The following is a 23,029-nucleotide window of genomic DNA, read 5'->3' as shown; positions in this document are numbered from 1 at the left end:
CGGATGTCATCCAGCCTTGAGCAAACTCCTACCCATGTCACTCAACCCTCATCGAAACGAACCTGTGAAAAACGAATATTCGTTTCCTGTGCGTTTGTCGGAATACTGCGACTTTGAAAATCGTCTTCAATCGTTCAAAGGAAAATGGCCTAAGTATCTGGGAGGACCGACCCCCGAAGAATTAGCCAGAGCCGGATTTTTCTACTTGGGCGAAGGAGATAAAGTCAGGTGCTTCAGTTGCGATGTGACACTTCACCACTGGGAACCGCAAGATTCGGCCTACGTAGAACATGCTCGATGGTCACCGAATTGTCATTACTTACCCTTAGTGGGACCGAGACATTGAAGTAACTTCTTACCATAATAATAATCTGTTCATGGATACTTTACAAGAGAACATTCGTGCTTTGCCTGTGGAGTTGAGAGAACGCATTTATCGAGAGCTGGTCAAAATACAAGTGAAACGTAAAGAACAATTGCATCCGTTACGTCACCGGTGTTTGAACCACTGGTACCTTCAGGCTATACAAGGACTGATTGAGTTGAAAGTGTTCCATTGGACAGACATTGATCAACGACCTCCTGGTTATAAAAAGGAATGGTTTGGTATGGACGATTCTACCTACTACATTGTAAACGTACTGCATCGAATTCCAGAGGAAGAGTTAACGAATTACCAACATCTTGAACACAATGTCAACTTAGTGAAAGAGGAAACTTCTGAACGAATTGTCATGTGTAGATTAGTGGTGAAACGATTTAAATTTGACACTGAAGTGAAACCATGTTTGTGCAAAGAGTACATTTCTTGTGTCAGACCGAAGAGGATTTAGTATGACCTATTCATGGATACTTTGCTAGAGAACATTCGTGCTTTGCCTGTGGAGTTGAGAGAACGCATTTACCGAGAGCTGGTGAAAATACAAGTCAAACGTAAAGAACAATTGCATCCGTTACGTCACCAGATCTTTAACCACTGGTACCTGAATGGTATAAGAGAACTGATTCGTCAGAAATTGTTTCAGTGGTCAGACCTTGTTCAACACTTTGAGTTAGTGAATGATCGAAATGTTCATGATTTTGGTTACTTCGAGATTCACCTACAGCAATACATTGAGGAAGACAAGTTAAAGGATTATCAACATATTTTACGTGGAATCTACTTAGAGGAAGAGGAAACTTCTAAACGAACTCTGAAGTTTCGGTTACAGTATGCAAGATTTAGATTCCCTACTGGAGAACGAAGATCTCTGGCTAGAAAGTACGTGTATTGTTTCCGAAACAAAGAGACTATAAAAACAGGCTGCCATGCCACGACTTATGTCACATGTCATCCAACAGATTCCGTGGAAGGAACTCAATGACCATATTCAAACCGTGGATCATTACCATCGATTATTACAAGAACTGTATCCATTCAATTTGGGACGACAAGTGGTGTGTGTCTTAGTGACTTGTTTTTTGGGATTTCGTTTACCAGCCGATTCTTTGTGGACTCTTTACGATCAGTACTTACCACCTCCATGGCCTTAAATGGTCACGAAAAACTCCTTTTGCTCAAAGCCTTGCGTTTTCATCTGGATACTTCTCGACCTCTACGGAAAAAAAAGATTCGTCAACTTTTAGCTACCCAAGACGTGTATGACGATGTGTGTGTAGCTTGTGACTTACATCCCCATTGGACAGATGTCCGTGCCTGGAAAGAATGGGATTTTGAGGCTTGGACCCAAGAAGTGGCCCAGTATGCACGAGAGTTGTTCAAGGAAAAAAGTTACTTTTCAACCCGTGTTAGTGACGGTGCCAGAAGAACCCGTCACCCAGGACAGGACTGTCGTGGACAGACCTGAAAGACCCTTTCGGGAGGACACTTGTGTGACCTTAACCCCTGTTGAACTGGTTAGAACATTACCCAAAAGATGTGATTGTTGTACAGACACTTGTGTTTATTCCACGTTCATCGTTATCATGTGCCTTTTATCCTTGTACTTAAGCCTTTGGCTTTTATGTATTTTTGTCTTTCGTATTCATGTTTGATAAAAAAACATTCAATAAACGTGTTCTGAAAAAGTATATAAACTCTTGTCTTGTTTGTTTTCGTGTCACAAGTGACATTTCTCACACCATGGCTACCTCTGCTGTCTCTGCTCCCTCTTCCTCTACTGTCAAAGTCATCGACGAACACTTAGATCGTGCCAGTTGGGAGGCTTTGTATCTTCGCCATCCCTTTAACATGCTCATTGCTGGACCTAGCGGTTCAGGCAAAACCGAATTCGTCAAACGTTTGATCGAACATAAACATCATTTGATCGATCGGCCACCTCAACGGATCGTGTGGTGTTACAAAGAGTGGCAATCGGCGTACAGCCTCTTGCGAGAAAGTCAAGGCGATTCCATCGTGTTTGTGGAAGGCATTCCTAAAGAAGACGACGGCATCGTCTCTGACTCCCGTCAAACCCATTTGGTCATTTTCGACGACATGTTAGGAGAAGACGAAGAAGAAATTAAATTGTGGTTCACGCGCAAAGGGCATCACCGTAATGCCAGTGTCATTTACATCACCCAAAATTTGTTTCAACAAAGTAAAGCCCATCGCACCATCAGTCTCAATGCGCATTACGTGGTCTTGTTTAAAAGCCCTCGAGATAAATCGCAAGTGCAAGTCTTAGCCAAACAGTTAGGAACGCCTTGGCTGACTCAGGCGTACGACGATGCCACTCAAACGCCACACGCCTATTTACTCGTCGATTTGAAACCTACGACCCCCGAGGATTTGCGATTTCGTACCCACTTGTTTCACCACTGGTGCCAAGACGGAGGGCCTGTCCTGTACACGTCTCCGTCCTCGACTTCATTTCACTCCCCATCAAAAAATCTATAAAAACCTCAGACCCTTTTTCGTCTGTCTCACACAGTGTGAACATGACGTCCCTTCAGTCGCATCTTCCCGTCAAATTGATTCGTGCCTTGTATGGCATCAGTCGAGAAAAAAATCCACAAACACGAGCCCGTGTCTTAGAAGCTAGTCTCAAAGAAGTCTTACGATGGTTCACGGTGACGGCACGTCAATTACTCCAAGGAATCATTCAGATTCCTCATCAAACCCAACGCTTTTTCGATCGAAACAAAGTCGCTTTGGTCCAACTGGCCGATCCCCGCATCGACACTCAAACCAAAAAACAAATCATTTTGAAACCTGGAGGGAGCGGTACTCTAGGAGGGGTCATCATTCGCTCACTCTTAAGATGGGATCCTAATGCCCCCAAAGTTATCCCCAAGACAAAAGTCCAACGAAGCCCCAAGAAGAAAAAGAAAAAGACCAGGTCCCCAAGAAGAATAACTTCTCCAGTGGCAGGACCCTCCTCTTACCAGACACCACCACCCCGGAAAAAGAAAAGAAGCCCCCAGAAAAAGAAACAGAGAAAAAGTCCCCAGAAAAAGAAAAGTCCACAGAAGAAAACTAGTCGCAAGAGAGGCACTTCGGCCAGGACGCAACCTTACACTCGCAAACCACTACCTGCCACGGCAGTGACTGCGTCTCCGGCATCCTCACGTTCATCCACTTCTCCGTTGATGACACCCAGAACTGAAGAGTACTTGGAGACGTTGATCACACCAAGAACATCTCCGTTGATGACCCCCAAAAGAACTTCCCCAGTGGCAGGACCCTCCAATTTAGTGGCAGTGGCTGCTGCTCACAAAGTACCTTCTCCCAAAATCAAAGTCCAAGAAAGATCGGGCATGTTACAAAGTTTACTGGATTTGTCCAAGCAAGAACTGGCTCGATTTAGTCCGTTGCGTACCCCTGCACGACGTGTCATGCCTGTCCTCAAACTGATAAAACGTAAAGACAATCAGTGGCGACGCGTTCCAGTATAAAAAGAGCCTGTGACCAAGTCGGGGTATCAGTGAACTTGTAAAAAAGATGTCACCTCCAAGAAGCCACAAAAGAAAGAGACAAAGGCAGACGCGTCATCCGACAAAGCGCTTAGCCAAGCATCGACATTACCCTAAGAAAAGACACAGTCGTTCCAAGAAAAAGAGGCGTCAACAAAGGGGAGGATTCCTTGGTGATTTTGGGAAAAACATTGTCACCTTTATGACAAAGAGATAGTCCCAAAAAAAAGATAAAAGGGTGTGCGTTAAGTCATCGACGTTAGTGTCTGTTCGGTGAATGTCCCGGAACCACAAGCAAAAAATGTCACCCTCCAGAAAACCCCAAGGAAAGAAAAGGAAAGGACTGCCACCACGTTTAGCTAAACATGGGGACCTGTTATCTGTCCTGTCCAAAGCTTCTTCACCCCTACGAAAAAAACTCATTCAAACGGCCTCCAAAGAGGTCATCGATACCGTGTGCGAATGTTGTTTGAACGTTTTGAAAGGCACGATCCCTTTGTCCAAACACCAGAAACAATGCTTAGGCAAACATCGTCACGTTCTTCGCCAAATGGTTCGAAAGAAAATTCCCATTCGTCAAAAAAAGAAGATGTTGGTCCAACGTGGAGGCATTTTACCTCTCTTGTTAGGCCCCATACTGAAAGGAGTCTTGGGAACCATGTTGGGAGGACTGGTGGGAGCAAGATAAAAAGGCCTCGGAAGTTCCAAGATCTCAGAATCGACCCCTAACAACCCCATGGAAGGACGAAAACTAGCTTTAGTGCCTTACAAACGATGGATGGAATACCATCGGTGGCAAGAACAACGCACCCCGCATTTACCTCCCAATCCCCATTTGAGCGAGATGTCCCAGTTACAACACGAATTGCAATCCTTGATGGATCGCCAAGATTTGTCCGAAACAGAAAAATCGCAAAAGTACGGTCAACTCTTGCAACGACTGCAACTCTTTCACCAGAAAGCTTTAGACGAAACAGCTTTACCCACTTTGAAAGATTTTAAGACCTTGATGAAAAGTCCATCACCATCACCAGTACCAGTACCAGTTCCACCACTACCCGTGACCAAGACAGAAAAAGGAAAAGAAGAAGAAGAAGGGTTTCAAACTCCACCAGAAAAAGTACGCAAGTTAACAACACCACCTACCTCCAGAATTGGATGGATTAAAAAGATGATGGCCACCCCTTCTTCATCACAAGAGAAAAAGAAAGTGAAGACAGAAGTGAAACAAGAACCGATATCCCCTGCTCAGACATCCTCCTCTTCAACACCTATTGCCGGTCGCACACGCAAAGCCTTGCAATCCAAGAAAATACCCCAAGAGAAAAAGAGTAGCCTCTTCCAAGAGTGGGTGCCTTATTAACACACCAATCAACACAAAAAAATGGAAAAAGTCTTAGCTAGCATTTACTACGATCCCTCGCATCCTGCAGGTTACGCAGGAGTTCAAAAATTGTATCGTGCTGCCAAAACGCGACTGAAAAGTCTCCGTTTACCTCAAGTGCAACGATGGTTACAAGAACAAGCTACCTACACTTTACACAAACCCATTCGACGCAAGTTTGCCAGAAGTCGCACCCAAGTGGAAGGCATCGATCATCAATGGCAAGCCGATTTAGCCGATGTCTCTCATTTGGCCAGCTACAATCGTGGCTACAAATATCTGTTTTGTGTCATCGACGTCTTTTCCAAATTTGCCTGGGTCGTGCCCTTGACTTCCAAATCCAGCAGCGAGTTAGTGCAAGCCCTGCAACGAGTGTTGAAACAAAGCGGCCGTCACCCTCTTCGATGGCAAACGGACAAAGGCACCGAATTTCTGAACCAAGCTTTCCAAAAAGAATTAAAGAAACGTGACATTCATTTTTTTACCACCGAGAATCCCGAAACCAAAGCCAGCATCGTGGAGCGTTTTCAACGCACTTTGAAAGAACGCATGTGGAAATATTTTACGCATCACCACACTCTGAAGTACATCGACATCTTACCGCATCTGGTGCAAGCGTACAACCAATCTTACCATCGAAGCATCGGACGTGCCCCGCAAGACGTGACTCCCGACAACGAAGTGCTGGTGTTCGAGCGTCTGTTCGGTACGTCCCCGACGAGGGCTGTCCCCAAGAAAAGTGGAGAGTTGACCGTAGGAGATTGGGTACGCATTGGCAAAACCAAACGCACTTTCGACAAAGGTTACTTACCTAACTGGACGACCGAATTGTTTCGCGTCACTGGACGAGTGCATGGCCGTCATCCTGCCGTCTATAAATTGGAAGACATGAACGGAGAAGTACTCAAAGGAACGTTTTATTTGCCCGAGTTACAACGTGTCACCAAAAAAGAAGACGACGTATACGACATCGAAAGCATTCTCGAACGCAGAACCCGTAAAGTGGGCAAACGACGTGTCAAAGAAGTCAAAGTACGTTGGAAAGGATATCCACCCAGTTTCGATTCTTGGATCGACGCTTCGCAAGTCATCGACTATAAAAAGAAGTGACCATCATGCCCTTTCACACAGCAGACGCAGCTACGTCGACCACTCCTCCTTCACCCAGTTCTTCTGTGCAAGATTTACAAAAACAACCCTTGTGGGTGTGGTGTGGAGAACGTGTGCCTAAAACGCAAATCGTCTTTTTCTGCCAAATCTTCGTGGTGTATTGTGTCATCGGGGCAGCCATCGCCAATTTGAGTTTGCAACAAGGAGACAAACAATTGTGGACCATTTTATTGAGCAGTTGCATCGGTTACCTGCTTCCCAATCCCTCCCTGAAATTCTCCTCGAACGGGAACGTTGTGTCCAGTGCCAGTGCCAGTCACCACTCCAACAACCACAACCAGAACCCCATTTTGGGCGGAGACACACCTCTGACATCCAGTAATATCCCCTCGGACAGCCACAGAACTCTGGAATTATGAGTCACCAAAACCAATTTTACTTAACTTTACCCAGTGACAGTTCCATGGAGGTGTTTCCCCACAACACGTTGTGCTGTTACACGGCCAAATTACCTCAAGCCATCCCCTTAGATCACGAAGCCTATTGGGAAGTGGCTTTAGTAGAAATGATTCACCCTACACAAATCCAAAACATCACCGAAAAACAAAACTTTTTTGAGGTCGAAATCCTGAACCAACAATTACAAGAAGCCATGACTGACATCGGGTTTTCAGGGATCACAACAACATCCACCAGCAATCCAGCCTTCAAAATCTACACCGTGAAAATTCCACCAGGGTTTTATTTTAGCGGCCAACATTTGGTGGACACTATTGTGGACAGGTTCGAGTTCGCCTTTGGCAAAGCCCTGAACAGAATCAAAAAAAGTGTCACCCTGGAGTACCATAAAGTGGCTCGTCGCTTACTGATGAAATTTCCAGATACGGACACATTGTCCTTCAGGTTCAATGGTATTTTGTTTGAAATTTTGGGTGGACATTCAACAATGGTCACAAACAATTGGAGCCCCAAGATCAACAGTAATATGGATTTTTACAAAGCTTTTGGAAAACCGGTAGAACTGAACCAAGGAATGAATTTAATGTTCGTGTACTCCGGTGCGGTGGAGTATAACGTGGTGGGACACACCTCTGTGCCATTACTGCGTGTCATTCCTTTCAAAGTGGATTCTACCACGAACACTGACGAGGAAGGTGGAAACACTTACCACATCCACCGCGAATTTGTCCATCCTCACTATTTGTCGGTCAGCAAGTCGTATTTGGACACGGTCAACATTACTATAAAAGGAGATTTGGGACAAAATATTCCATTCACCAAAGGAAAAGTCACGGTGAAACTCCATTTTCGAAAACGGTTCTCTCACGACTCGTAAGTCATGTATCCAGTGTACCGAGGGGTGGCTCAGCAGCGAGGACACGGTTTAGGAGACATGTTAAAATCGGCCTTTCGTTCGGTGGTCCCGGTGTTGAAACCGATGGTGACACGCGGATTGCACGCCTTGAAAGATGCGGCACTGACGCAAGGCAAAGAATTTCTCCAAAATGTCATCATCGACAAACAAAACCCTAAAGAAGCCTTCATGAGGGCAGGCAAAAATGTCTTGCTGCAAACGGGCAAAGACATTTTAGGCCGACGAGACACACCTATAAATGCCCTGCAAGCTACCGAATCAGGCATTCAGCAAGGACAAGGCAGAAAGAGACGACGACGAAGAAAACACCCTTTCACCAGACTTCAAGCGAGAAAGACCAAGAAAAGAAGAACCGTTCGAGACTTAGACGTTTTCGATTATTGAGAAAAGAGACAAAAAATGATGCACCGAGAGTCTTGCGCTTGTTCCAAGACGGAACTGGATCTGTTTGCCATGCCCCCTACCATGATGACGATGCAAGAATCCCAATGGGTGGAATTTCACCCCGTCTCCTCATTGACAGCCTCAGCTCCCATCGAGTTTGAAATCAAAGGACAGCCCGAAGATTACATCGATCTGAATAGCAGTTACTTGTACTTGAAAGTTAAAGTTGTCGATGAGGACAATTCACCCCTAGATGGCGATGAGGTAATAGCTCCCGTCAACAATTTCATGCATTCCTTGTTTAGCGGAGTGGACTTGTACTTGAACAACAAACTGGTCAGCAGCAGCATGGATACTTACCCTTATCGAGCGTACCTGGAAAATCTCTTGACGTACGGAATAGACGCCAAGAACACTCATCTCAATGCCTGTGTGCTATGGGAAGCTGACGAAGCAGGCCAGTTTGAAGAATTAGAAATTGATGTAAAAAAAACACCAAACAATGACGGATTTATAGAACGAAGAAACAGAATCAAAAACGGACAAAGTTTAGAACTGATGGATCGTTTGCATTTGGACATGTGGTTGCAAGAGAAGTATTTGCTGAACGGGGTGAATGTCCGCCTGAGACTGAATCGGAGCAGTGCCACTTTCCATTTGATAGGCAGTACTGCTTGCAAAACTGTCATCGAGGAAGCCAGGCTCTACGTACGACGCGTGGAAGTGTTACCTAAAGTGGGTAACGACCTCAGTCAAACATTGAGCAGAACGACCGCCAAGTATCCCATACGACGCGTGGAAGTGAAAACGTTCACCATTCCCAAGGGACAGCGATCCATGATCGAAGATCATCTGTTCCAAGGACAGCTACCGAAACGTTTGATCGTTGGTATCGTCGAGAATACAGCCTTCAACGGAGATTTGGGTAAAAATCCTTTCTACTTTCGACACTTTGGCGTGTCCAAGATCGAAGTCAGTCGCGACGGCAAGACCTTGTGTACCCGACCTTTTGAACCCGACTTTGAGAAGAAGAATTACTTGAGATCGTACTTGTCCCTGTAGGAAGCCACGGGTCAGTTAGGAACCAACACCAGTCACGGCATTACGTACGAGGATTATGCCGGAGGCTATGCTTTGTGGGCTTTCGATTTCACTCCAGACCAAGGCAGCGACGAGGGACATTTCCACCCTATAAAATCTGGCCAGATTCGTGTGGAAATTCAATTTGCAAACCGAATCCCTGATGAAACGGTGAACGTCATCCTGTATGCAGAATTCGATAATACCATAGAAATCAACAGTTTGAGAGAAGTCATTCTAGATTATTAGAAGCCATGGAAGACTGCTATCCCTCTTTACAAAGTGGAGAAACTTTGGACATGAAATGTGAGGAGACTGTGGAAGAAGAAGTGATCATGATGAAGTCAAGATGGCCAGAACAAGAAGCCCATTTAGTCTCCTGTTTTGCCAAACACTTGGTCGACAAAATGACGGAATTGATCAAGAAAAATTGTTATGGATGTCAAAACGATCATCCCAGTCAAATTCAACACGATAAATGCCTGATGTTGAGTCAAGAAGAAAAATTGGACGAGTATCTGGACGAAGCTTGGAGTCTCATCTCGAACAAAGACGTGTTGCACCAGTGGTATAAAGACTTGCGTGAACATTCTTGTCCACCATTAACCACTCAAGAGATCCATCGTATCGAAGCTCTCCTGAATCAGAGTGAAGAAACAGAACGAATAACCGTTTATTCGTCAGACATTTTCAAGCAAAAAGTCAGAATCGAATTGACGACTTATTATTACCTGTGAAGAAAAAACACAAAAACAATGGATACCTGGGAACTTTATTACCTTTTGAACCACAGTTCGTATACGGCTTCTTGGAATCCTGTCGTCTGTGCTAAAGATGAACTCCCTCATCGCAAACCTAAAGACCATCAAGCTTACGTGATCAACACGGACGACAGTCATCTCCCAGGAACCCACTGGGTAGCCGTCTACTTTCCTCAAGAAGACTGTGTGGAATATTTTGATTCGTACGGATTGCCCCCTTTGGAAGACGATATCATCGACTTTATGAGAAGAAATGCTCAAACCACCCGATTCAATAATGTGAAATTACAAGGCACAGATTCCTTGGTGTGTGGACAGTACTGTGTGTATTTTCTGCATCATCGCAGCCTGGGCTATTCCTTAGAACATTTAGTGACTCATTTCGATCCTCGTTCTTCTGCTAGAAACGATGTGAAAGTAGATCGATGGTTTTGTGACCATTATGCTTATCTTTTGTCTCAAGCTAGGAAACGTAGTGTCCATCAATGGCCTAATGATTTCCAACAGTGGAAATCACAATTTCATTCACAACGTTGTCAACCCTGTTTAAAGTAGATTGTCCATTGAGAAAAAATGTTGGTGATTTGAAAAAATATGGTTTGATGTTATAGTGTTGGATTATTATTAAAAATGTTAGAGTTGTTGTTGTTTAGTGTTAAGTGATTTTTGAATAAAAAATGTTGTGTTTTGAGAAAATGCTTTTGTCTTTTGTTTAGCTATAAGAATGTTGAATTGATGCTCTTTCATTTCTTACTATCCCTCTCATGACAATCACTGAACGTTGCGAATCGAAAATCGTGTGGGGGATGTTTTCCTTCACGTCCGCGCTTTCACTATAATAACCGGGGTTGTTTCCAGTCTAGCCATCCATTGTCGACTCATCCTCCTAAGAAGATGTGCTCCAAACTAGCTAAGCTCAACGAAGCCTACGTGAATTTGCATAGGGTCAGACACAGTCTGATACCGAAGCCAGAAGAAATAGAGAATGTGAGAATGTTAAAAATCACTGAAGACCTGATAGAAGAGCTCTTCAGAGAAGAAGTGAACAGGGAAAAAGAAGAATGGACGGAGAAGTACAGACTTCAGAGACAGCAGCAACAGCAGCAACAACAGCAACAGCAGCAACAACCTGAAGCTGACAGAGGCTTTGTCGATTGTCGTATCGACACCAAAGAGTTCTTCTTCTCTTTCCGAAGAAGCAGACCTATCGCCAGAAAGTCTGTCCTCAGAGGACATCGCATTCTTAGAAACTAAAAAAGAATGCCATAGCAAACAAAAAAACAGCCCTTTTCAGGGCTACCCCAATACTCTAGAAAAGAAGTAACGATCGATTTGCCAATGTGTGTGTAGGTAGAGTAGTGTGAAAATAAACACTAACTCTTTATTGATAGTGAAAGTGTATGTGTTGGTGTGTTTGTGTTTGTAAGAGCTAAAGTAAGTTGGTGTGGATAGTAGATTAAAATGATATCTTTTATTAGTGTTTGAGGTGTATATTTGGAGTGAGATTGAATTGCTTTGCGTATGTGGATAGTCTATTGAAGTGATTTATAAAAAAATTTAAAATAGTGATGGGTAGCATAAAAAGTGAGTGAGTGTTTCTTTTAGGTCCGCGCGTTGTTGTTTTTTTTGGTCATGATCTAGGTAAGATGAATTTTATGTTATTAGGGGGATGTTTTCCTTCACGTCCGCGCTTTCAGTATAAATTGAAACTCGTTCGGCAGTCCAGCTACCCTTGTTGATTGATCAACACCAAAAAATGAACACGAGACTTGAGAAACTGTTGGAGCTTCATGTGCATCTGGAATATGCCAGGCGCATATTAAATGAACTGGCCGCGGAAGCCATTGTCGAGGAGGGAAGGATAAGAGAGGAGGAAAGAAGAAACAAAGAAGAGGAGGAGAGAAGATATAAAGAAGAAGAAGAAAGAAGATATAAAGAGGAAAGAAGAAACAAAGAAGAGGAGGAGGAAAAGGAGAGAAGAAAAAATTTCAAAATCCCAGAGAGCGAAAATTGGGATTCTGAAGCGACATATCCTACCTCTGCTCTCTCCCCCCAAAAGGTAAAAAGTAACTGGGGGATAAGATGCGTATGTGGCGCCAGGCCTCGAAGGTGCCACCATTAACCAGGTGCCCATGAAGTTCCAAACAAAACAGCCCTTTTCAGGGCTACCCAATACTCTAGAAAAGAAATAACTATCGATTTGCCAATGTGTGTAGGTAGAGTAGTGTGAATATAAACACTAACTCTTTCTTCAAAAAATGTGAGGGTGAGTGTTTGTGTGATTGTGAGTTTGTGTTTGTAAGTGATAAAGTAGATTATGGGTTTCTTTATTGTTTCTTAGCAAATGGGGAGAGTATAGTTTGGGTTATATTATATGAAATGAAATGAAAAAGTAGGGGATGTTTTCCTTCACGTCCGCGCGTTGTTGGGTCATGATCTAGGTAAGATCAATTTTATGTTTTTTAGGGGGATGTTTTCCATCACGTCCGCACTTTCAGTATAAAACTAACAGTGTTGGCCATTGGAGCTCATTCTACGGAATAAGCAAACAAGAAGATGCCAGCAGCTTCAGCTTTATACAACGATCTTATGGGAAGTTGGTATTGGATGGTAGATGGATTGAGTGTAGCAGAAAGGGTTGAACAGGAATGGAGGTATGAAGTGACAAAAGACTTCGTCACAAGACAAGTAAAGAGCCTGCACTTAGCCGTAAACATCGTGAAAGAAATGATAGAGGATGAGGAGAAGAGAATCAGAGGTTTAATTAACCCACCGTATGTCAAAGTGGGTAAGTTAAAAGAAGCAATAGATCATGTGACAAGTGCAAGGTGCTTTTTAGAAGACGTTGTAGAATGGACAGATTGGTGTTTCGCAAAGTGGGGGTTAGAAAAACTTAAGAAAGCTGAAGAACTAATGAGGAATGTGCTGACCAAAGAGGTCAAGAAGATCAAAGAAAAGTGGTCCAATGAAAGAAAAGACGAAGAAAATAGAAGAAAAAAGGATGAATTCGAAAAACTGAACACAAACTGGATGAAAATCCAAGAGAAGTTCCGGGCCATGGGTCACCCGGACTGGCTGCCGGAAACAGAAAAGAAGAAGAAGAAAGGAATGATGGACAAATTAAGAAGATGTTGGAAAAAGTTAAGAAGATAAAAGAAGAAGAAGAAAAACCCAAAGGTCCTTTTCAGGGCCAGCCATATATCTCGAAAAGAGATAGCCTTTCCATTGCCTACCCCTTTTTTATTTTATTTTTTTTATAAAAAAATAGAGACCCTCCCTGTTTCAATTTTACATAGACCCTATACAGTCCCAAGGGTTTATGTCCATGTTAAATTTACATAGACCCTATATTGTCCCAGGGTTTTTGGCCATGTTAATTCCCATAGACCCTATATGTTCCCACGATTTTTCTCCATGTTAAATTTACATAGACCCTATATGTTCCCAAGGGGGTCTGTAATGATAAATCCCATAGACCCTATAAGATCCCCATTAACTACTGACAATGGTGCGTCTTAAACATATTATTCCTTTTGAAGACTCTTCAATTCAAACCGTACCACGTAAGAAAACAATTGCAAGAAAAAACAAAACAGACAGTTGTTGTCGCCAAAAGAACTAGAGACGACAGTATGCATTTCGGACACGTACGTACTCCAGAAAACCACCCTGCTCGGCAAAGATATCTCCTTCTCTATGTCACTAATACTTTGTCGTTGACCAATATATATACCAACCCTGATTTAACATTCTTGTTTCCTCATTTGATATATATTTTTTTTAAAAAATATTAGATCCGTTTATAACAGAACTACCCATTGTCGACAGTAGTGGCGACGTCTCCTATTGCTCTTACCACTATTGTTGCTTCTACAAAGGTGATCCTTCCTAAGACCAAATTACAAGACAAGTCAAGTGCTTTGTGAAGTTGACTAGAGGCATCTCTCAAGAATTGTCAAACCCACTATGTTCAACCTCCTGTTGTGACAATGACGTGTGATACTTTACATTATCTAAAGTAGAAATGTTTACAAACCATACAAAGTTACGTGACTTTGCCTTTAGACACTTGCACAGACTCTTCACTTTGCAAGTGTCAAAAGAAACATGTATATCCGATTTATACCATTTTCCAAACCACGCACACACTTGCAACGTGACCAGAAATCTGTACTTCTTCATTTCATGATATCCCACAGACCCCTGAAAGCATACTAGTTTTGTTTTAGCTTTTTCTTATAAATGAACATTTAATGTAAATAACTTATATATGAACTGATTTTAGAAAGGCGTGTAATAAATGGATCGTGCTTAGACCAAATGAATAAATGTTTTGTACCGATACAATATACTTTTCTTTTTAGAGTCTCTCTTTCTTTAGAACATTGTTGTCCTCTTTTCTGTGTGTTTCCATCTTTTTTGCTTGAATATGAATTTGTTTGTTTTAGTTTTGTCTATATTTGTCCACATCAACCATTGTCCCAATCAATGCATTTCACCCTATGAATAGTTTTGACCATATGAACAGCATCACATCACTCATGTTCAATTCCCCAGGTACCCTTCCCATGTTAAATTCCCATTGACCTATACATGCCCACCCATGATAAATTCCCAAAGACCCCATAATGCCATTTTGACTTGGATTTCTATTGAACCTATACAACCCAAAGGTATTGCCCATGTTAAATTTCCAATAGACCCTAAACAGCGCTCTATTACTACTCATAACGTACTATTCAATTTATCTCGAACTTGACTATTCATGTAACGTGTACAATCTTAACGGACCCATGTCAGGTAGATAAACTCTAGCCATACAGCACAAATTGCATCCATAAATAAAAATTACAAAAATGTGATAAAATCATGTACCAGCTGTTGCGTTAGTCTTTGTCTCTCTATATATATGTTTTTATAAGGTGTGTTCTCAAACATGGATTTAACTTTAGTTACTATATTTTTGTTATATATTTGTTGCTGTTGTTGTTGTTGTTTGAGGTTAGTACAACTACGTCAGGCAAAGCAGAAGACAAGAAGGGTTTCTTTTTTTAAAATAGTTCTGAGCGCGTGGACACCTTGACTGAGACGATTGGTCTGAGATGACTAGACTGAGACAGGAAAAGTAAGGTTAGCAAAACAAGCAGTTTTCTCTGTCGCATGGGTGAAAAAAAAAAAAAAAAATATATATATATATATATATATATATATATATATATATATATATATATATATATATATATATATATATATATATATATGCCTATATTTGTGTGTGTGTGCGTGTTTGTATGCATGTATATGTATAACTGAAGTAACTCTCTCTCATCTTACCGGGTTGCTTTATGAAATGACTTAGTTCCACTGTGGCTGCAACCCATGCTTGATCGGTTTCGTTAAGAAGACTCTTCAGGGCATTGTCATACCCATCTTTAATAACATCAAAAAACGCCTTCCCAATACCCTCACAATACTGTCTGGATTCATTCCACGGTACACTGATATTCATTAAAAACGTTTCCCCACTGGCTGAAACTGGATAAATCAGCGTATAAAATATATTTATTTTCATATTGCTGTTCATGTTTCTCAACTTTAGTTTTAATTTGAATGCACTTTCATGTCTCATTATTTTCGAGGTTTCTTGTTGCAAATCACATAAGCTTGGTTTGGGTTGGTTTGTTGCTGTGTTGCACATTAACATGGGTAGTTTGGTTAGTGCGAAGCCAACTGCAGTAAAGCGCATTGCCTAAGGATATACCACATTTCAAACACTTAACGAATAATTTAATTACTAAAGTAAATAGATGACTATTTAGAGGGAACTCAGAGTTGCAATAGTTGAATACAAATAATACAAACAATTCTACTCAAGTCCAAAAGAATCAAATGTTCCGAATTAATTCAAGATCCTTGACTATACCGGTATGACAACTATCCTGATATATCACAATAGCATGGTCCAGAACTGCTTTACATAAATTCACAATGGTCCCAGAATAACATTTTCGTATAATTAGCAATTTGTAATTAAATCGAATAATCGAAAGACGTTCCTCTCAAGTTATATAGGAACATAGGAAACAAGATTCCAATATAGAAATGAAGTAATTGCTCAGATATATCAGAGTATGCATCTCCAAGTGTAGTAATATACCCCGTATAACAGTCCTTCCTACTCAATATGTTATATGTTGTTTATATATGAGAGCTATATTTTGTAGCGATGAACAGTACTTACACACAGTATATATACAGTCATATACCAAAAGGTACACAAATAGATATAAATTGAAATTAAAAATTTTTGCACAAGACATTAACGAAAAGTTATCTCCCTCAAAATATTTGGTATCATCCATGTTTAAAAGAAAGGACTCCCCCCAAAAAAAGCAGTTCATAATTATTACAGGAATATAATCGTATTTGCTGGGTCTGAAAGAAGCAATTCAAACTGATTTCCCGGTGCTGGTATGCATTCTTGTTTTCATGCCTGTCAACCAAGCCAGTTTTAATTCTCACTTGATAATTGGATAAGTTCATGTTATCATCGGAAACCGTGCATTTACTACTTTATTTAGTAGGGTGTTAGTTTGTTCCTTTTACGTGTCAGGGATCAGCTGTCTAACTGATTTATATGGCTGATATTGTCAATGAATAACTAAGATATTGATTGTTTTTACCATATTTATTTGACTTTTGTGGGGGATACTTGATCGGATATATCAATATTATGAAGTCAATATTACAGAACATTACTTCTTTCATAGTTAAACTAACTTCTCTGTACAACATTGTAAATCCTAAACGGTCTTAGTGTTCATACGTTAAATATTAGAATGGAAATACAACGTGTCCAACTCATGATCATGTTCAAATTAAAATGAAATTACTATACTTATCAAACGTGTAAACTATTTCTCAAATTTCTTCACATGTAACAGTAAAGCAAATTATAAAGGGAGAACGTTTTCGACACCGAGGTCTCATAAAACGTAAAGATAACTTTCGGGGTATTCGAGTAGAATAGTGTTTCAAACAGAAATGTGTTTTGAATATGCAATCCGTAAAACAAAACAAATTAACATTTAATCTAATTTCACCGTAATTAACGTTTAAACCATATCATGAACATACCATGAAATGACAGCCTATGAATTCTTCTTTCATATAAGCTTACCTTGCATTATGATCCAGTAGAGTCTGCAACAATTCATCACATTAAATCCCATGGAAGCCATTTCAGCATGTAGTGCTTTACTAGGCTATAGTTATTTCCCTATATATATATATATATATATATATATATATATATATATATATATATATATATATATATATATATAGATATAGATATATATATACATATATATATATATATTAAATATCGTATCTCTCGGCATATAAGATACACCTGATGTTAACGACTTTTGTCGGTCAATAATACGTATTAAGATAAATTATCAATGATGCATATATCGTGTATGGTATTTAACATTTTGTCAATCAATTATTCTTCAGTGTTTATGTGATTTATTCACACACTTATTTCACAAAACAGGTTGTCTCTGATGCTGATGACTTCACAGGTTCTTCAAATGCTAAATGTACTCATCACGTTTAAAATGAATACATGACTTGTCTATCTCACTTACACATCCATCCCGTCAAGTGGTTGTAAGTGCTACTTGTATATGTACATAAATATAACGACACGCCCTTCTTCAGAACATTGATTTCCAACTCTCTGTCTTCCACTCTCCTATCCTTCAATCAATATACTTATGTTTGAATGTACGCACGTACGTACGTACGTACGCATATACATATGTATGCATGCATGTATGTATATGTATATATGCATGTATGTATGTATGTATGTATATATGTATGTATGTCTGTATGTATGCATGTATGTATGCATGTATATATCCATGTATGTATGTATGTATGTATGTATGTATGTATGTATGTATGTATGCTTTTGTGCAAGGACATTAAACCAATACACAAACGACACTCAATGGGAACTGTCGGATTCGCTCAAATTTAAGTTTTCAGTTATACTTATGGAACCATGTGTACTGGTGGAAATCTAAACTCATAGAGAACAAGATGGCCGCTATCGCTTAACCTGCTTGAATCAGCTGTTCCGTTTTCTTTTAGTGCCGTTTTCATGATATCTGTGTGTGTTGCCTGTTTTAACCTTCGTTATTGTGTTCATTATGTATTGGCTGTTAAATTCGTATATGTTTCTTCATCTCCTTGTTTTGGAAACGAGAATAATTAGACTTTTTCTCAGCTGTCTTGCTCCAATGTTTTTAAACAATCCGCCATCACGTGATACTCGCCAGTCAACCCCTTTATGCTACGATGGACCCTCATTAATTGCTTTAAATGTTCACTCCTTGGCTCTCCACATTACATTGTGCTCTAGACTAAACGAACTGGGACTATATTCATCATTACCTAAATGTAAACAGAAGCGAAAAAAGAAATGTTGTTTCAAAGCTGGCCGGCGTAGAATAGGAAGAAGAATTCCAGTTATCTGCCTTATTTCGGCACATCCATTTAAAAATGTTCGACCGTTAATTTAGATAACCTAATTCAAATCCCAATTAATTCGTCAACCTTTGTGTCAACTATCCAAGAAATACCTCTGCGCATTGCATTATTCTATGCCCAGTCAGTAGGACCACCGGAACGACCAAAATGTTGACATATTTTTGGTGACAGAAACATGGCTAAAAGCATCAGGCGATGAGCCCAAATGTGCGGATCTAACACCCACCGGTTAATGCATCAAGTCGTTCCCCCGTAATTCTCGCGGAGATGGAATTGCTATCATCACAAAAAACTCCATGATAAAACATCTTAGCTATACCGCAACATTCAATTTCGAGACACATCGTTTGAACTAGTCCAAACCACACTCACACTGGAGCAAAGGTCAGTCCATTTTTTCTGCCTATACCGCCCTCATCCTAGTAGAAAAAACAAGCTGGCTGACTCTCTCTCTTTGGAGCACTTTCCGAATCTCCTGAACTATGGAAATTCGATAGGTGGCAACCTGATTATTCTTGGAGATTTCAACTTTCACTTTGACTGTCCCGGAAACTGAAATACATCAAAACTCAGAGATTCCATTAATGTTTTCAACCTCAAGCAGTCAGTTAACCAACCCACCCATAAACATGGTCACATTTTGGACTGGATTCTTCATAGACCTGATGATAACATTCCACGGTCCTCCCTGGTATCCCATGACCTTGCATCAGATCACCTCTGCATTATATGCCATCTTGACGTATCAGTCCCTAAGCCTCCACCTTTATCTGCTACTAAAAAAAAACTCCGTATGATAAATAGAACCAAACTAATGCACGACATCCAAGCTAACCTAACAACTTGCTTACCTCCTACCGCAGAACAACTCGATAACTGTTTGCGTTCATTACTTGACAAACATGCCCCAGCTACAGAGTGCAGAGTATCAATTCAAAAGTGCTCTCCATGGTATAGCATTGTTAGGGACCAGCTTCGCACTGCTAAAAGAGACCGCTGTAAAGCTGAGAGGCTCTGGCTTTCCATCAGACTCACTATTCATAAGCAAATCTATGAAGTCGCTAAGAAGAATGTCACAAATATAGTCCATGCAGCGAAATCAGTCCACTACACTACTAAGATCATGGAAAGTTCCAGCTTCAAAGAGCTCTTCGAGATTACTAACAAGCTAATGTCAAGGATCAAGTGAACACCAGTTCCAACTACCTTCTCTCCAGTCCACCTTCCAGACATGTTTGCAAATTTCTTCCGTGACAAAGTACAAACCATTAGAGATAAGCGTGACACCACACTTTCAATTGACTCGTCGTCACCATACAGTTGGGATACAGAATTTGAGCGGCAACCATTAGCAGCATTTGAACCTGTCTCTATGGATTTCGTGGGTACCATCGTGATGAAGAGTGCACCAAAATCATGTGAACTTGATCCAATTCCAACATCACTACTGCTTGAGTGCTTAGATCCAGTATTGACTTCACTGACTGATGTTATTAATACCTCTCTCTCATCTGGGGAATTCCCATCATTTTTCAAAACTGCCATTCTAAAGCCTCTGCTGAAGAAACCAACACTAGACCATAACGATTTAAAGAACTACAGCCCAGATTATAATCTCCCATTCATTTCAAAAATCTTAGAAAAGGTTGTTCTATCCAAGTTTGTATCTCATCTAAATTAAAATAGTCTTTTTAGCAAATGTACAATCTGCATATCGCCCTTGCCACAGTACTGAAACAACTCTTCTAAAAGTAGTTAATGACATTATATATGCGTTAGATAGCGGAAAGATTACAGTCTCACCCTCCTTGATTTGTCTGCAGCATTTGACACAATAGAACATGATATATTATTTCACCGTCTCCAGCATGTATTTGGCATTCATGATACAACCTTACTGTGGTTCAAGTCCTACTTGGTCAACAGGACACAAACTGTATCTGCAAATGGAATACACTCCAGCCCAGTTGGTCTATGTTGTGGTGTTCCAAAGGAGTACGTTCTTCGACCTGTTCTCTTCATTATGTACACTCAGTTGCTCTCAAGTGTCATAGATCATCATCCAGTGTCTCACCAACTGTACGCTGATGACACCCAAATATGCAAACCTAGCCACCATACTGAAGTTGATGCTACCATCCAAGGTGTAGAGAGGTGCATTTCTGATGTGAAATCATGGATGACTTGTAACAGGCTGCAAATGAATGATGATAAAACTGAGGCCATTATGATCACAACACAAAGACTTTCTCATTCACATCCTTTACCTCAAACAATAAATATCAGCAACGCCAAAATTAAATTCACACAATCAGTACGAAACCTAGGTGTTACTCTGGACAGTACTCTCACATTGCACCAACATGTCATGAACATATGCAAGGCTGCATATCTTGAACTGAGACGCATCAGCTCAATTCGCAAATATCTTTCGGTTGATGCCACTAAAACACTTGTGTGTTCATTAGCACTTTCAACTCTGGACTATTGTAACTCAGTTCTGTCTGGTTCATCTCAATCTCTACTCAAAAAACTTCAAAAAGTTCTAAACACAGCTGCTTGGATCATACTTAGAGTACCACGATCAGAGCACACCTCCCCGCTGCTCTGTACCCTACACTAGCAATCCATTCGATCCAGAATCAAACACAATATTTGTTCTCTGTGCTAAATTTCACTGTCGGACTCTAGTCCAATATACCTATCTGACCTCACCCTCGTGTACACACAAGCAAGATACTTACGCTCCTCTTCTGACAATCGTATACTGAGTATTCCCACTATGAAAACAAAGTCATATGGACAGCGTTCGTTTGCATATCAAGGCACAGCAACGTGGAATGAATTCCCCACTGAACTTAGACACAAAGACACAGTGATCACATTCATAAGGGCTCTCAAAACTCACTTATTTCGACTGCAAGAACAAACTTAAAGATCTAATAATGTTTCCTACCTGAAATATTCTCAGCAAGTTTTTTATTTTTTAATATTTTTCTAATTTTGTGTTGTTTGCTTTTGTAATAATATTATTATGTTTCTTATAGGTGTTGTCTAATATGTTGCAAAGCGCTTAGAGCTTCTAAAGATTAGGCGCTATACAAAGTTCTCATTATTATTATTTTTATTATTATCTATTATATATATATATATATATATATATATATATATATATATATATATATATATATATATATATATATATATATATATATCGTACTTCTTTCTATCAGGACCGCTCCGGTGGCCTAGTGGTTAGAGCGTCCGCCTCGGATGTGGGAGGTTGTGGGTTCGATCCCCGGCCGAGTCATACCAAAGACTAACAAAAATGGTACTAACAGCTGCCTCGCTTGGCGCTCAGCATTAAGAGGTTAGTGTTAGGACTGGTCTGCCCGGTGTCAGGATAATGTGACTGGGTGGGACATCATGCTACATGTCTGCGGCATGATGCCCCAGTGCTAGACATCACTATAAACTGCCACATTGCAGACATCGTAGCAATATGACTGAAAAATTGTTAAAGCTGCGTTAAAAATCAAAATCACATCACATCACATCTTTCTATGAGACGGACAAATATAACAAAACAGTACATAAAGAACTGATACACTTTGGGTAGAAATGTTTGGGTAAGCCTATTGCTTGTGTTAGCCACCAATCAAATTAGAGTGCTCTAGATTCATGAAATAAACAAGGCGTTAAGGGTTACTGTATGATCTACACATCCTACACTGTGCAAAGCTTAGTTTAAATGATTGATGGTGCTCCTTCCTTGCAAACAATTCACTTCCGACTTTGTGCAATATTGAGGCTGACATATCGTTGGTGCTGTTTTGTTACTAACGGAGATTTAAATATTTTTAAAGGTATCAACTCTGCCGCAAAGGATGACTTTTGTAAAAACTGCTATTTTACATATATTACGACAGAGTTTGACATTTGATTTACAACAAATATATAACTTACAGCTATAACATAATGCGAAATATACATATATATTTATATTTAATTAAATCGAAATAAATAGTTTAATCATTGATGCAGAAATACCAAAATAAGTGACAGCAACATTACAAACATGCGCAACAAGAATGATCTTAAACCATTTGAGCAATGTACATACGCATAAACTAATCGACACTTAAAGTTTTATTTAGCAAACTTATGAAGTGGTATGCTCATTTTCGTTGCGAAGATAATTAATATTCATATGGAATTTTGTACAGAACTTGAACTATATTTAAGGAATAGATATGATCATTAAAATATGAGATAATTTGGTTTGATGATTAGGCTTATAAAGAGACCTACCGAGAGGGGAGAGTAAGAAAAGTATATATGTTGTTGACCATATACATATAGTAAATTTGGGCCAGTTTCATAATGATAGTGAACGTGTTTTGACGCGTCATATGCGATAGATATGTATTGTGGCGAAAGACCTACGTCAATATGTGAGCGGATCCAATTTCTTCA

General features: G+C 40.4%; 1 protein-coding gene across 5 annotated transcripts in view; it reads right to left on the bottom strand.

Moving 5' to 3' along the window:
- Positions 1–17,265, bottom strand: part of LOC149791189 (uncharacterized) — a 60,117-nt gene extending 42,852 nt beyond the window's left edge. For all 5 annotated transcript variants that reach the window (XM_089969634.1, XM_089969635.1, XM_089969637.1 and 2 more), the window contains exons 1-2: positions 17,169–17,265; positions 15,323–15,523 (exon numbers count right to left, since the gene is read on the bottom strand). In XM_089969634.1, the coding sequence (XP_089825760.1) occupies positions 15,323–15,523; positions 17,169–17,229 (262 nt within the window). In that variant the 5' untranslated portion in view covers positions 17,230–17,265. The remainder of the gene's footprint in view (positions 1–15,322; positions 15,524–17,168) is intronic.
- Between the last annotated feature and the right edge of the window lie 5,764 nt (positions 17,266–23,029).

This window comes from Sinohyriopsis cumingii, chromosome 9 (assembly GCF_028554795.1).
Source record: "Sinohyriopsis cumingii isolate HCF-2022 chromosome 9, ASM2855479v2, whole genome shotgun sequence".
In the NCBI taxonomy this organism is placed as follows: domain Eukaryota; kingdom Metazoa; phylum Mollusca; class Bivalvia; order Unionida; family Unionidae; genus Sinohyriopsis; species Sinohyriopsis cumingii.
The sequence above is the reverse complement of the archived record's forward strand: the minus strand, read 5'-3'. Positions and strand labels throughout refer to the sequence as shown.